Below are 14343 nucleotides of genomic sequence, written 5' to 3' on the forward strand. Positions count from 1 at the left end.
TGTTTTAAAATTGTATAAACTGCCTTAATTATGCTGGACCCAAGGAAGAGTAGCTGCTGCACTGGCTAATGGGGATCCATAATAAATACAAATACCTCACAAAAACTTGGGAGTATGGCTAGACGGTTCACTGTTCTTCTCTGAGCACATATCTAGACTTGGTTTCCTCTATTGTAACCACTCCTCTTTCACCCCAGCTGCCAAATTAACCCTGATTCAGATGCCCATCCTACCATGCTAGATTACGGAGACGTCTTTTATAGATCATCAGATAAGGGTGCTCTCGAGCGGCTAGATGTTCTTTACCGTTCGGCCATCAGATTTGCCACCAATTCTCCTTCTAGGACACATCACTGCACTCTATACTCCTCTGTAAACTGGTCATCTTTGTATACTCGTCACAAGACCCACTGTTTGATGCCTATTTATAAAACCCTCTTAGGCCTCACTCCTCTATCTGAGATACCTACTGCAGCCCTCATCCTCCACATACAACACCCGTTCTGCCAGTCTCATTCTGTTAAAGGTCCCCAAAGCACACACGTCCCTGGGTTCCTCCTCTTTACAGTTTGCAGCAGCTAGCGATTGGAACGAGCTGCAAAAGACACTCAAATTGGACAGTTTTATCTCCACTTCATTCAAAGACTCAATCATGAACACTCTTACAGACAGTTGTGGCTGCTTCGCATTATGTATTGTTGTCTCTACCTTCCTTCCCTTTTGGTCTCCCGAGTGGTGCAGCTGTTTAAGGCACTGCATCTCAGTGCTATAGGCGTCACTACAGACACCCTTGTTCGAATCGAGGCTATATCACAACCGGCCGTGATTGGGAGTCCCATAGGTCGGCGAACAATTGGCCCAGCGTGGTCCGGGTTTGGCCGGTGTAGGCCGTCATCGTTAATAATAATTTGTTCTTAACTGACTTGCCTAGTTAAATAAAGGTTGAATACAAATAACATCTCTGCTATCACACCCAACCTGGATCTATATTTGGTTTTAAGGTAGACGAGAGCACTGAATCCAACTTCACACATATATTGTATGAGCCGACGAAGGGTATCATTGGTTTTATTCTGCTTTCAAGACAACTGGGACCTTGGAAAAGTAGGAGGTCAAATCATGACATCAGTGAGCTTCAGTTCGGAAAGTCAGAGTCCTAGAAAGAGACCTGAGTTCCCAAGTTGGAATTCCACGTTGGATGACCATTCAAAACTATTTTTCCCAGTCTTTGCTAATCTTCTTCAGAGTTCCCAGTTGCTTTAAACGCACTAAAGTCGGAAGTCTGAGATTTCCGAGTTCCCAGTTGTCGTGAACGTGGCATTAATGCTCAGAGGGAGATGGCAGGGTATTCCCTTTGAGTCAGGAACCAAAACTCCTCCATAGTGACCCGTGAATACAATTGGTCACATGACAGAGCTGTTCAATTTCACCTCCCGGCATGTCAACTGAGCAAGGATTCAAACAGATTGGGAAGAAGGTCCCAAAGTGCTCTTCCAAGCATTGGAGGTGAGCAGTCGTCACCTGTGTGGGACAATTACTGTTGCTGTTTTCCATTTAAAACATGCACAGCCGAGGGAAGGGGGCATGGCTAGTTTTTGAAAGACTCTCTCTCCAATAAGAATTCTTTCCTCTGAGTCCACTGATTCTGTCACTCATCTGTAGAATGTTTTTGTATTTCCCTGCATGCTTGCATTCACTTTGTTCAGTTTCCCTAATATGTCTGTTACATAGGTAAGGAGGTACAAAGTCAACCAAGTCTGTTTTTTTTTTACATCCATTGTGAATGACAACAGTTCCTCTCGATAACCACCAAGCCTCGGTGTGAAATAGACCATTGTCATGCTCGGATCTTAAATCTCCAAATAGTTTTGCGAACAGGTGTGTGCACAGTAGATGTGGTTTGATGTAGTTTACAATCAAAGTTACCTGCTGCAGTATTTCTCAGAGTTCTGTGCTCAGCTCTTTTGCCACCAATTGCTATTGGTGTATCATACAATGCATCCATATCACAGAAGGAGACATATTAATAACAAGAGTGCAGAGGCCTGTCTGCCGTCCCGCCATAGATGGAGACCCATCTGTGCAAAAGCCCACCATTCGATCCCATGGAATCTGTTTTTCATCAATTTAGCCACTCAGCACACTGAACATCCCCTGTGCCGTTTCATGCTCCGGAATCGTGAGACAGAACAATATGTCCTTGTGAATAACATCCCCCGACATATACAGCGAACATAAGTCAAAGCATGGGCATCTCGGCCCTCACAGCTAACATCGATTTGCAGAGCATAAGCTGTGGAGTTTTTGAGTCGTTCAGTCATGATTGCTAGCAAAAGCACAAATTCTTCATTTTTCAGTTTTATCTGACAAAGGTATTGATGTGAGTTTCTGTGCCTCTGCCTCCCCACACATTGTTTTCACCATATCAATTGCGTCCGGTAATATCAAAGTCTCTGCAATAGTGTGTGGCTTCATAACGTAGGGGCCTAGCCATTCACCGTGGGAATGACTCAAGTGCAACGGTCAAGTGCAGCCTTTTCCCATGATCTAAAGGCACTCTGGTTGAATGGTGTCTTTGAAATTTGATTAATTTTCAATTACATTTTTAAGGTTAACCACATTACAATAATTTTCAGATACAAAGACAATATTAGAATATATTAGTTAACCTTTATTTAACTAGGCAAGTCAGTTAAGAACAAATTCTTATTTACAATGACGGCCTACTCCAGTCAAACCCGGACGACGCTGGGCCAATTGTGCTCCGCCCAATGGACTCCCAATCAGAGCTGGATGTGATACAGCCTGGATTCGAAACAGGGTATCTGTTGTGACTCCTGTAGCACTGAGATGCAGTGCCTTAGACTGATGCGCCACTCGGGAGCCACATTTTGCAGCAATTACAGCTGCAAGTCTCTTGGGGTATGTCTCTATAAGCTTGGCACATCTAGCCACTGGAATTTTTGCCCATTCTTCAAGGCAAACCTGCTGCAGCTCCTTCAAGTTGGATGGGTTCCGCTGGTGTACAGCAATCTTTATGTCATACCACAGATTCTCAATTGGATTGAGGTCTGGGCTTTGACTAGGCCATTTCAAGACATTTAAATGTTTCCCCTTAAACCACTCAAGTGATGCTTTAGCAGTATAATTAGGGTCATTGTCCTGCTGGAAGGTGAATCTCCGTCCCAGTCTCAAATCTCTGGAAGACAAACTGTTTTCCCTCAAGAATTCCCCTTTATTTAGTGCCTTCCATCATTCCTTCAATTCTGACCAGTTTCCCAGTCCCTGCCGATGAAAAACATGGTGTTCTCGGGGTGGTGTTCTCGGGGTGATGAGAGGTGTTGGGTTTGCGCCAGACATAGTGTTTTTCTTGATGGCCAAAAAGCTACATTTTAGTCTAATCTGACTGGAGTACCTTCTTCCATATGTTTGGGGAGTCTCCCACATGCCTTTTGGCGAACAACACACTTGTTTTCTTATTCTTTTCTTTAAGCAATGGCTTTTTTTCTGGCCACTCTTCCGTAAAGCCCAGCTTTGTGGAGTGTACGGCTTAAAGTGGTCCTATGGACAGATACTCCAATCTCCGCTGTGGAGCTTTGCAGCTCCTTCAGGGTTATATTTGGTCTCTTTGTTGCCTCTGATTAATACCTTCCTTGACTGGTCCAGGAGATATGGTGGGCGGCCCCCTCTTGGCAGGTTTGTTGTGGTGCCATATTCTTTCCATTTTTTAATAATGGATTTAATTGTGCTCCGTGGGATGTTCGAAGGTTCAGATATTTTTTTAGAACCTAACCCTGATCTGTACTTCTCCACAACTTTCAGAATAGGTGTACATATACTGAGATCATATGACATATCATGTGACACTTCAATTGCACACAAGTGGACTTTATTTAACTAATTATGTGATTTCTGAAGGTTGCACCAGATCTTATTTAGGGGCTTCATTCCAAAAGGGGTGAATACATATGCACGCACCACTTTCCTTTTTTTTTAATAAGTTATTTTTTAAATTTCACTTCACCAATTTGGACTATTTTGTGTATGTCCATTACATGAAATTCAAATAAAAATCCATTTAAAGTACAGGTTGTAATGGAACAAAATAGGAAAAATGCCAAGGGGGATGAATACTTTTGCAAGGCACTGTGTATATATACACATATATTTTTTCTTCAGGATTTTTAAAATTCTCCCGTGACCCCATTTTCATATCAGGCGACCACACATGCGATCCCTAGCTTGCGAACTGCGGTGCTTAGATAATCCTTACCCAGACCCCCACAGCCCTAAGTACTCGGCTAATGCTTACCCATACCCCCACAGCCAGCCTTAGCGCTAGGCTAATGCTTACCCATACCCCCACAGCCAGCCTTAGTGCTAGGCTAATGCTAACCCACAACCTCCACAGCCAGCTTGAGTGGGTGCTAAACCAAGCCTCCACAGTGCTGAGGGCGAGGCTCCCCTGGGCCTGTCAGATTGTTTTTGTTCATTGCAACATGCTTGGCACATAAAAAGGTCACGCTGGATTAGCCAGTGCTGGCATGGCCCCTGCAGACAGGAAAAATGCGTCTGAGTGCACTTTACTGGGGCTCTGTGCCAGCAGGTAGCAGCCCAGACTACAGGGGGCTGCCTGCCCCCTCCTCCTCTCCAAGCCCACTCCTCCCCTCTATGACCTCAGGGAACCTCAGCAGTCATCAGCACACTGCAAAGAAACCTTGTGAATGTGATGCCTTGTACACAAGCGGGATTCTGTGTGTAAAATATCTGGATGTCGATTCTTCTGTTGTGTTCTATGACATCTTAAAGCATCCCCCTCACTATAGTGTACATCATGGGTCCCCAATTACATTCAGCTGTGGACCGATCTTTTCTTGAGCAGATGGTCAGGGGGCTGGAACATAGTTATAAATCATTTGTACACTGCACATTGACCGCAAGAAACATATTTCCAAACATATTTAATATTTGACAAAAACATAATCATTGGAAACCTTGATTACATTTGGATACGATCACATATGTCTCTCTATTTATGCGTTGGAATACTTTAGGGCTGGGAATTGCCAGGTTCTTCACAACACAATATTAACATGATACTTAGGTGCCGATACGAAATGTTTGCGATTTGATAATGTGATTTTTTTGCGGTTCGATGTTCCAAACATATCGCTCACCATATGTCTGCTGCAGAGGAACAAGAGAGATCCCTGAGAAGTGTTTTGATCAGTCATGGAAATAAATGTGATGAAAACGAAATGCTTCACTATTTAAATAGAAGATGGAGAACAAGCTATGAACGAAAAATACTGGCGTTTTGGTGCAGGTACTGCCGAATAGTGCAAAACTAATATTGCGATATTGTCAAAACTAATATTGCAATCTATCGTCAAAACTAATATTGCGATATGTAACTGGATAGATTTTTCCACCATCAGTAGAATACATGATTTCCTGGTGATTTTAGTCTTTTAGGTGCAACAAAAAAATGTTGCTCTGAAAACTTGGGTGGACAAATAAATGAACACTTGGGGAACACTAGCGTACAGCGAATAAAGCTCAACATATATCAAAGCACCTGCAGCAACTAAAGACATTTCAATGTGTAGCAAAGCACTTGGTATTCTGCATAGCACCTGATTTAAAATCAACTATAAAGCCACAATGTTGAAAGGCAAAAACTGTCATCACAATGTAAACCTCCAGAGAAAAAAAGGGCAAAATAACAACCCAGACATAAAATAAAATGATCCTTATTATCTCTTCCTGTTTGACATCTCTTTGTCTTTCCCTGTCATTCTCTCTCTCACCTCTCACTCTCTAGCTCCTCTATTCTATTTTATATGTTCTCTCTCTCACCTCTCACTCTCTAGCTCCTCTATTCTATTTTATATGTTCTCTCTCTCACCTCTCACTCTCTAGCTCCTCTATTCTATTTTATATGTTCTCTCTCTCACCTCTCACTCTCTAGCTCCTCTATTCTATTTTATATGTTCTCTCTCTCACCTCTCACTCTCTAGCTCCTCTATTCTATTTTATATGTTCTCTCTCTCACCTCTCACTCTCTAGCTCCTCTATTCTATTTTATATGTTCTCTCTCTCACCTCTCACTCTCTAGCTCCTCTATTCTATTTTATATGTTCTCTCTCTCACCTCTCACTCTCTAGCTCCTCTATTCTATTTTATATGTTCTCTCTCTCACCTCTCACTCTCTAGCTCCTCTATTCTATTTTATATGTTCTCTCTCTCACCTCTCACTCTCTAGCTCCTCTATTCTATTTTATATGTTCTCTCTCTCACCTCTCACTCTCTAGCTCCTCTATTCTATTTTATATGTTCTCTCTCTCACCTCTCACTCTCTAGCTCCTCTATTCTATTTTATATGTTCTCTCTCTCTACACTACATGATTCAGAGTGACGGTAGGTCTTGGGAACGCACTACAATACACTGTGCACATTGGTCACCACACCCGGGCTGTACATTACCCTTTTCCCTCAATATGAGCTCACATCTTGACACAGAGACAAATCATCACTTTGAGTTTTGTGGTTGTGCATTTGAATCCTATTGATTTCCTATCAGCCCCTCATGGCTGCTCTTGCCCCTCCCCCTCTGTGAGCAAGTGGACCTCACAGCCACATCCCAGCAGGAGCTCTCAGAAACTATCAGGCCCACCTGAGAAAACCCACAGAGACACAGAAACCTGAACTAACATTCAGCAGGAGACCATTCACCTACTGCATCCTGAACAGACACCAATACAAGACATAGTTCACGCCTTCACACTAGCTTCAAATAACATTAGGGAACCAGTTCTCTTATTCTAGAAACCTGGGCACATCAGCCATCAATACAGAAAACATGTATTTTATATAACCTACAGTCAATGTTCCCTCTAAGCTGCTCACACAGCTCCCCTCAGACTGCTGCTGCACAGACTCAATATCAGCCCGGGCAGAAAATCACGAGATTGAACTTCACTCAACTTCTAGAGTTTTCCCCTTTAGTTAACACTGTCAACATTTTGCTCTGCTGTGGGAATTGTGCTCGAATCAGAGCAATATTAGTCACTTTCAATGTAGCATAACGAAACAAAATAAACTATCCAAGACCTGGTATGGAAAACAAAGTGTGAAATAGATTTTACTGTAGGCAGAGCACATTGGAGTAGGATTCTATTGCATTGACAGGCACAACTCCAGCCTGTACTCTAAACACACTGGTGCAACATAATCAATCAGAGCTGCAGTAGGCCAATAGCCATTGGCATATATGGAACTGAACTGTGTTTAGGCAACAGTATGAGTGGTCATGAGTAGATGTGCTTGTTTTGAGATCAAAGTGAGAGCTGCATGTAGCCACGTGTGCGCAATTGTTCATATTCTTTGCTAGTTAGTGAGTTAATAGCCCAGTTATAGCAACACTGGGGGAGTGGTTTCCTCCAACAAGAGCCCAAAATGTTTGCCTTTCTAGCCATCTTTGAGAAGCAAGTCAGGTAAAGAGCTTATTTAAGTCTTAAAGGGGAAGTGTTGTGTTTTGAGATGGTCTTGAATAAGCTAAGTAGCCAATGGGCATATAAGTAGCCAATAGGCAGAGCGTAGCATAATTTGTCTGATTCTCTGTAATAATGGTATGGGAATAATAATACATTCTATTTTGTAAAGTGGTTTCTTGCATGAAACAACACAACATTTTCAGTTACATCCTTTTCTGAAGGACAAGTGGAGTATGGCAAGCCAAAACCTGCGGACTCTCCTTCACCGCAGCCAACGTGAGTAAAACATTTAAACGTGTTAAACCTCGCAAGGCTGCCGGCCCAGACGGCATCCCTAGCTGCATCCTCAGAGCATGCACTGATCAGCTGGCTGGTGTGTTTACGGACATATTCAATCAATCTTTATCCCAGTCTGCTGTTCCTACATGCTTCAAGAGGGACACCATTGTTCCTGTTCCCAAGAAAGTTAAGGCAACTGAGCTAAACGACTATCGCCCCATAGCACTCACTTCTGTCATCATGAAGTGCTTTGAGAGACTAGTCAAGGATCATATCACCTCCACCCTACCTGACACCCTAGACCCACTCCAATTTGCTTACAGCCCCAATAGGTCCACAGACGACGCAATCGCAATCACACTGCCCTAACCCATCTGGACAAGAGGAATTCCTATGTAAGAAGGCTGTTCATCAACTACAGCTCAGCATTTAACGCCATAGTACCCTCCAAACTCGTCATTAAGCTCGAGACCCTGGGTTGTTTTTGGCTTGTCACCAAAAACACTCGCAAACTTTTATAGATGCACAATCGAGAGCATCTTGTCGGGCTGTATCACCACCTGGTACGGCAACTGCTCCACCCACAACCCCAAGGCTCTTCAGAGCACAACACATCACCGGGGGCAAACTACCTGCCCTCCAGGACACCTACACCACCCGATGTCACAGGAAGGACAAAAAGATCATCAAGGACAACAACCACCTGAGCCACTGCCTGTTCACCCCACTATCATCCAGAAGGCGAGGTCAGTACAGGTGCATCAAAGCTGGGACCGAGAGACTGAAAAACAGCTTCTATCTCAAGGCCATCAGACTGTTAAACAGCCATTACTAATATTTAGTGCCTGCTGCCAACATACCGACTCAAATCTCTAGCCACTTTAATAATAAAAAATTGGATGTAATAAATGTATCACTAGTCACTTTAAACAATGCCACTTTATATAATGTTTACATACCCTACATTACTCATCTCATATGTGTATACTGTACTCTATACCATCTACTGCATCTTGCCTATGCCGTTCGGCCATCGCTCATCCATATATTTATATGTACATATTCTAATTCATTCCTTTACACTTGTGTGTAAAAGGTAGTCGCTGTGAAATTGTTAGATTACTTGTAGATATTACTGCATGGTCGGAACTAGAAGCACAAGCATTTCGCTACACTCGCATTAACATCTGCTAACCATGTGTAAGTGACCAATAAAATGTGATTTGATTTGAAGCCCTGCATGTTTTTTTCTAAAGTCTCATGGAATGTAGGCCTACATTGAACACCACACATTGGATCCTACTGTATGATGATGGAATGATGGAACTGAATGATGGAACAGCTGTTTTCATGTTAAAATGTTATGGGATGCATTTTCTCAAATGTTTTATTGTAGGCCACTCTGGTATGCCTACATTATGATAAAGTAGCCACATTAGCCTACTTGGCCACTGTTAAAACAGTAACTTAAAATGGGTACAGCCTCAGTGTTCACAGTAAACACGCGCTGGAAGTTGCACAGAATATTCAAGTTGGTGCTCAGCAGACCTGAAATTTACTCAGTGCTGAACAAATTTGAGGGAACATTGCCTACAGTATACATAACCTATTTAAACATGTATTTTTTATAACCTACACAGCAAAGTACAGTATCATTGACCTGGATACACAAATACACACTCACTCACTCAAACATGTGTTGGGGGTTGGCGCCCCCCCTCCTTGGGTTGGGCCGTGGCGGAGATCTTTGTGGGCTATACTCGGCCTTGTCTCAGGATGGTAAGTTGGTGGTTGAAGATATCCCTCTAGTGGTATGGGGGCTGTTCTTTGGCAAAGTGGGTGGGGTTATATCCTTCCTGTTTGGCTCTGTCCGGGGGTGTCCTCGGATGGGGCCACAGTGTCTCCTGACCCCTCCTGTCTCAGCCTCTAGGGTCAGTTTGTTATATCTGGAGTACTTCTCCTGTCCTATTCGGTGTCCTGTGTGAATTTAAGTGTGCTCTCTTTCTCTCTTTCTTTCTCTCTCTCGGAGGACCTGAGCCCTAGGACCATGTCTCAGGACTACCTGACATGATGACTCCTTGCTGTCCCCAGTCCACCTGGCTGTGCTGCTGCTCCAGTTTCAACTGTTCTGCCTTATTATTATTGGACCATGCTGGTCATTTATGAACATTTCAACATCTTGGCCATGTTCTGTTATAATCTCCACCCGGCACAGCCAGAAGAGGAGTGGCCACCCCACATAGCCTGGTTCCTCTCTAGGTTTCTTCCTAGGTTTTGGCCTTTCTAGGGAGTTTTTCCTAACCACTGTGCTTCTACACCTGCATTGCTTGCTGTTTGGGGTTTTAGGCTGGGTTTCTGTACAGCACTTTGAGATATCAGCTGATGTACGAAGGGCTATATAAATAAATTTGATTTGATTTGATGAGCTATACTAATGAAATGACAGTGATGGAGCACCTATGATTGAACTCTAGAAAAGCAGTAACACAGTCCATAAGTTTTTCTGTTTAAAATCCAATTAATTGTGTTCTGTATGATTGGGTTGAAGGAGTATTGATAATTGCTTCTCCTGGAGGACTGAAAATCGTCTAGAGCTCATCAGGCAAAGTGGTTTTGACAGAAGCCCACATTTCTGGATTTCAGAGCCGACATAAGAAGCAACTGTTAGAAGTACAACTGACAAATACCTACAACTTAGACACTTCATAGAGGGTCAGAAGAAAGTCGATAAACTACGTTTTCAAATGACTGAAGTTGAGAAACTATTTAAAGAATCCTACCGTTCGGAGAGGTTTAATCTCCATATATATTATATTTTATTGAACAGAAGTGCCTCATCCTATGCTGCGTTGAGACATGTTTGGGAGAGAGACATTGGACATGCATTTGGTGAGGAAGAATGGGCTTCTATCTGCAAAAGGGTCTACCCCAAATGCATACGAGCTAAATTTCCCATTTTTTCATAGAACCTACTTGACACCTGTCCGCCTTCACAGAATGTATTCCAATGCAACACATTTCTGTTTCAAATGTAAACAGGATACTGGCACCTTCATGTGCGTTTTTTGGTACTGTAGCATAATCCAGTCTTATTGGAATGATATTCACTTACACATACAGAATATCTTGGGTAGATAATTAGCTTTTTCACCAAAGTTATATTTGCTCTATTTTGATTGTAACGTCATGTTTGACCCTGACTCTGAACATCTGTTCAATACCCTTGTTTACTTAGCCAAAAAAATTTATATTGTTATTATGGTCCACACCTGAAGTACCATCTGCGAGAATGTGGCTTTCAAGCTTCTGCTATCCAAGCTCTAGAGAAATGTACATTTGATTTACACCAGAGGTCTGATACATTTTGGAAAAAATGGGGTCCATTGTTGTCCTATGTAGAAAACCTCCCATAAATGCCCGTGTTATAATTGTAATGTTTGTATATATTGTTTTCTCTCCATTTTATGACTGCCTTTTTGTATAATGTTTTGCTGTATCCTTATTTATTCATTTCATTGTACTTAGTCATTGCACTTTGTTTGGTTGTCTATGTAACCCCTATTAAAAGAAAATAACATTCTAATAAAAAGATAATTACAAAAAAGAAATACAATTTCAAAGATCCTAAACCATCACCACCCCTTCCCCGAGCCAGCCTACCGTACCTCATCCACATTCTCAAAGGCATTGATGATGTCATAGGGCAGGCAGGACAGCAGGTCGATGACGAACCAGGTCTTCAGGTAGTTCATCCTGATCAGCTTGGGGTCTGAGATGACCTCCCCACCGGGCCCCACGAAGGTGGTGTGGAAGTTGAGTACGATGTCCACCAGGAAGATGACATCCACCACACTGTCCAGCACCAGCCACACGATGTTGTTCTGCTTGGTCTTGAAGGACACGTTGTAGGGCACCATGATGGCCGTGTAGAAGGTGAGGACGAGGATGACCCAGTCCCAGGTGGTCTTGAAGGTGCAGTAGTGGAGGATGATGTGAGGGGGAGTCTTAGGAGCCTCCTGTTTGTACTGGGGGAGGATGTCTGAGCCTAGCTGGAGAACCTGAGCGCACACAGAGGGATGGAGAGAGAGAGAGAGAGAGAGAGAGAAAGAAAGGGACTGACAGTTATAGGAGGAGGAGACACTTTCCATGTTAAAGTTGATTGTTCATATCTCATACAGACTATATCAGGAATGGGGCTTCCTGACTCCATGTTATAAAAGCGGGTTGGGTGCTCGCTAAGAGAAGATAAACAGAAGCTACAATTCTCATCTAATCCTCATCATCAGATGTGCCAATCAAACAGGCCTCAGTCAAGACCAGAAGCGCTGTGCAAAATGAGAACTTCAATTAAGCACACAAAAACCTTCTCAGAGAAATAGCAGCACATCTGACATTCCGCATACTCAATATGAGACGTCAGATGCTCTTCAGATGAATCACCTGCCTAATCTATTGAATGTTCCCCAGATATTACAAACCCACTCAGACATCTTGTTATTGGTTATGTAAATGAGAAGAGATAGTAAAACTCATCCTTCTTTACTGAGGTTTGATTTAGTCTTACCTCTCTGTCTGAGAGTGACCGGTAGGGGTAAGCAAATCACAAAATCCAAATCACAATCCCCTTTGCATGAATTGACAGTAAGTATAATTTCATGTTGATACATTTAATTCGGAAAGTATTCAGGCCCCTTCACTTTTTCCACATTTCTTTACGTAACAGCCTTATTCTGAAATTCATTAAATAGTTTTTTCCCTCATCAATCTACACACAATACCCCATAATGACAAACAAAAACACGTTTTTAGAAATGTTTGCCACTGAAATATCACATTTACATGAGTATTCAGACCCTTTACTCAGTACTTTGTTGAAGCACCTTTGACAGCAATTACAGGGTTGAGTATTCTTGGGTATGACGCTACAAGCTTGGCACACCTGTATTTGGGGTGTTTCTCCCATTAATCTCTGCAGATCCTCTCAAGCTCTGTCAAGGTTGGATGGGGAGCGTTGCTGTATAGCTATTTTCAGGTCTCTCCAGAGATGTTAGATCGGGTTCAAGTCCGGGCTCTGGCTAGGCCACTCAAGGACATTCAGAGACTTTCCCACTCGTCCATTGTCTTGGCTGTGTGCTTAGGGTTTTGTCCTGTTGGAAGGTGAACCTTCGACCCAGTCTGAGGTACTGAGCGCTCTGGAGCAGGTTTCATTCAAGGAACTTTCTGTACTTTGCTCTGTTTATCTTTCCCTCGATCCTGACTAGTTTCTCAGTCCCTGCTACCTCCCTGGCCAAGGCCCTTCTCCCCGGATTGCTCAGTTTGGCCAGCTCTAGGAAGAGTCTTGGTGGTTCCAAATTTCTTCCATTTTAAGAATGATGGAGGCCGCTGTGTCCTTGGGGACCGTCAATGCTGCATAAATGTGTTGGTACCCTTCCCCAGATCTGTGCCTCAACACAATCCTGTTTCGGAGCTCTACGGACAATTCCTCAAACCTCATGGCTTGGTTTTTGCTCTGACATGCACTGTCAACTATGGGACCTTTTACAGACAGGTGTGTGCCTTTCCAAATCATGTCCAATCAACTGATTTGACCACAGATGGACTCAATTCAAGTTGTAGAAACATCTCAAGGATGATCAATGGAAACAGGATGCACATGAGCTCAATTTCAAGTCTCATAGAAAAGGGTCTGAATACTTGTATAAATAAGGTATTTCAGTTAGTTTTTTTAATACATTTGCTAAAAGTTCTAAAAACCTGTTTTCACTTTGTCATTATGGTGTATAGTGTGTAGATTTATTTTTTAAATCAATTTTAGAATAGGCCTGGAACATAAGAAAATGTGGAAAAAGTCAAGGGGTCTGAATACTTTCCGAATGCACTGTAGATGTTGTTCATCGGTACTTACCAAAGGGGCAGGATTGAAAATCCAACACTAAGGTTTATGTCAAATAATCCACTGCCCTGAAACATCAATAGATGACTCAGGACAGTTAGACAGCCAGGTAAGGTCACTTAGCTAGGGAAAAGATAAGGTAAAGTGAACATGGCTCGTCCCAAAACAAGTCGTCTGAGTTTCCAGCAGACGGAGACAGTGAAAGTGCTCGCGGCACACTGCCTCCATCTCACTGCTATGCATGCAATATTAATGATGCCCAGTACAGCCGCAGCCCACAGCGAACTGTACAAGATCATTAGCCAGCAAGAATCCTCTCATCCGGAAGCAGTCTTTATTGTCGCGGGCGACAGAGGACAGAGAAGGCAGACTCAGTGCTGCAGGACCGTTTTGAGAATAGTGATTGGAATATGTTCAAAGATTCACCCACCCAGGACTCATCCATCAACATTGAGGAATATACATTGTCAGTCACAGGCTTCATTAGTAAATGTGTTGATGATGTTGTACCCACAATAACAATCCGGACATACCCTAACCAAAAACCCTGGATGAACATAGATATCCGTACCTTGCTGGGAGCCCATACTGCAGGATTAAACTTGAATTGATGTTTAACATCTCAGACTCGCAACGCATGTGGCAAGGACTACAGACTATCACAGACTACAAAGG

General features: G+C 42.9%; 1 protein-coding gene across 1 annotated transcript in view; it reads right to left on the reverse strand.

Annotated features, from left to right (window-relative positions):
- Positions 1 to 14343, reverse strand: part of kcnh5b (potassium voltage-gated channel, subfamily H (eag-related), member 5b) — an 86061-nt gene that overhangs the window by 46894 nt on the left and 24824 nt on the right. Inside the window, exon 6 of the mRNA XM_024437268.2 lies at positions 11441 to 11833. Coding sequence (XP_024293036.1) covers positions 11441 to 11833 — 393 coding nt within the window. The remainder of the gene's footprint in view (positions 1 to 11440; positions 11834 to 14343) is intronic.

Source organism: Oncorhynchus tshawytscha, linkage group LG11, assembly GCF_018296145.1.
Source record: "Oncorhynchus tshawytscha isolate Ot180627B linkage group LG11, Otsh_v2.0, whole genome shotgun sequence".
NCBI lineage: Eukaryota > Metazoa > Chordata > Actinopteri > Salmoniformes > Salmonidae > Oncorhynchus > Oncorhynchus tshawytscha.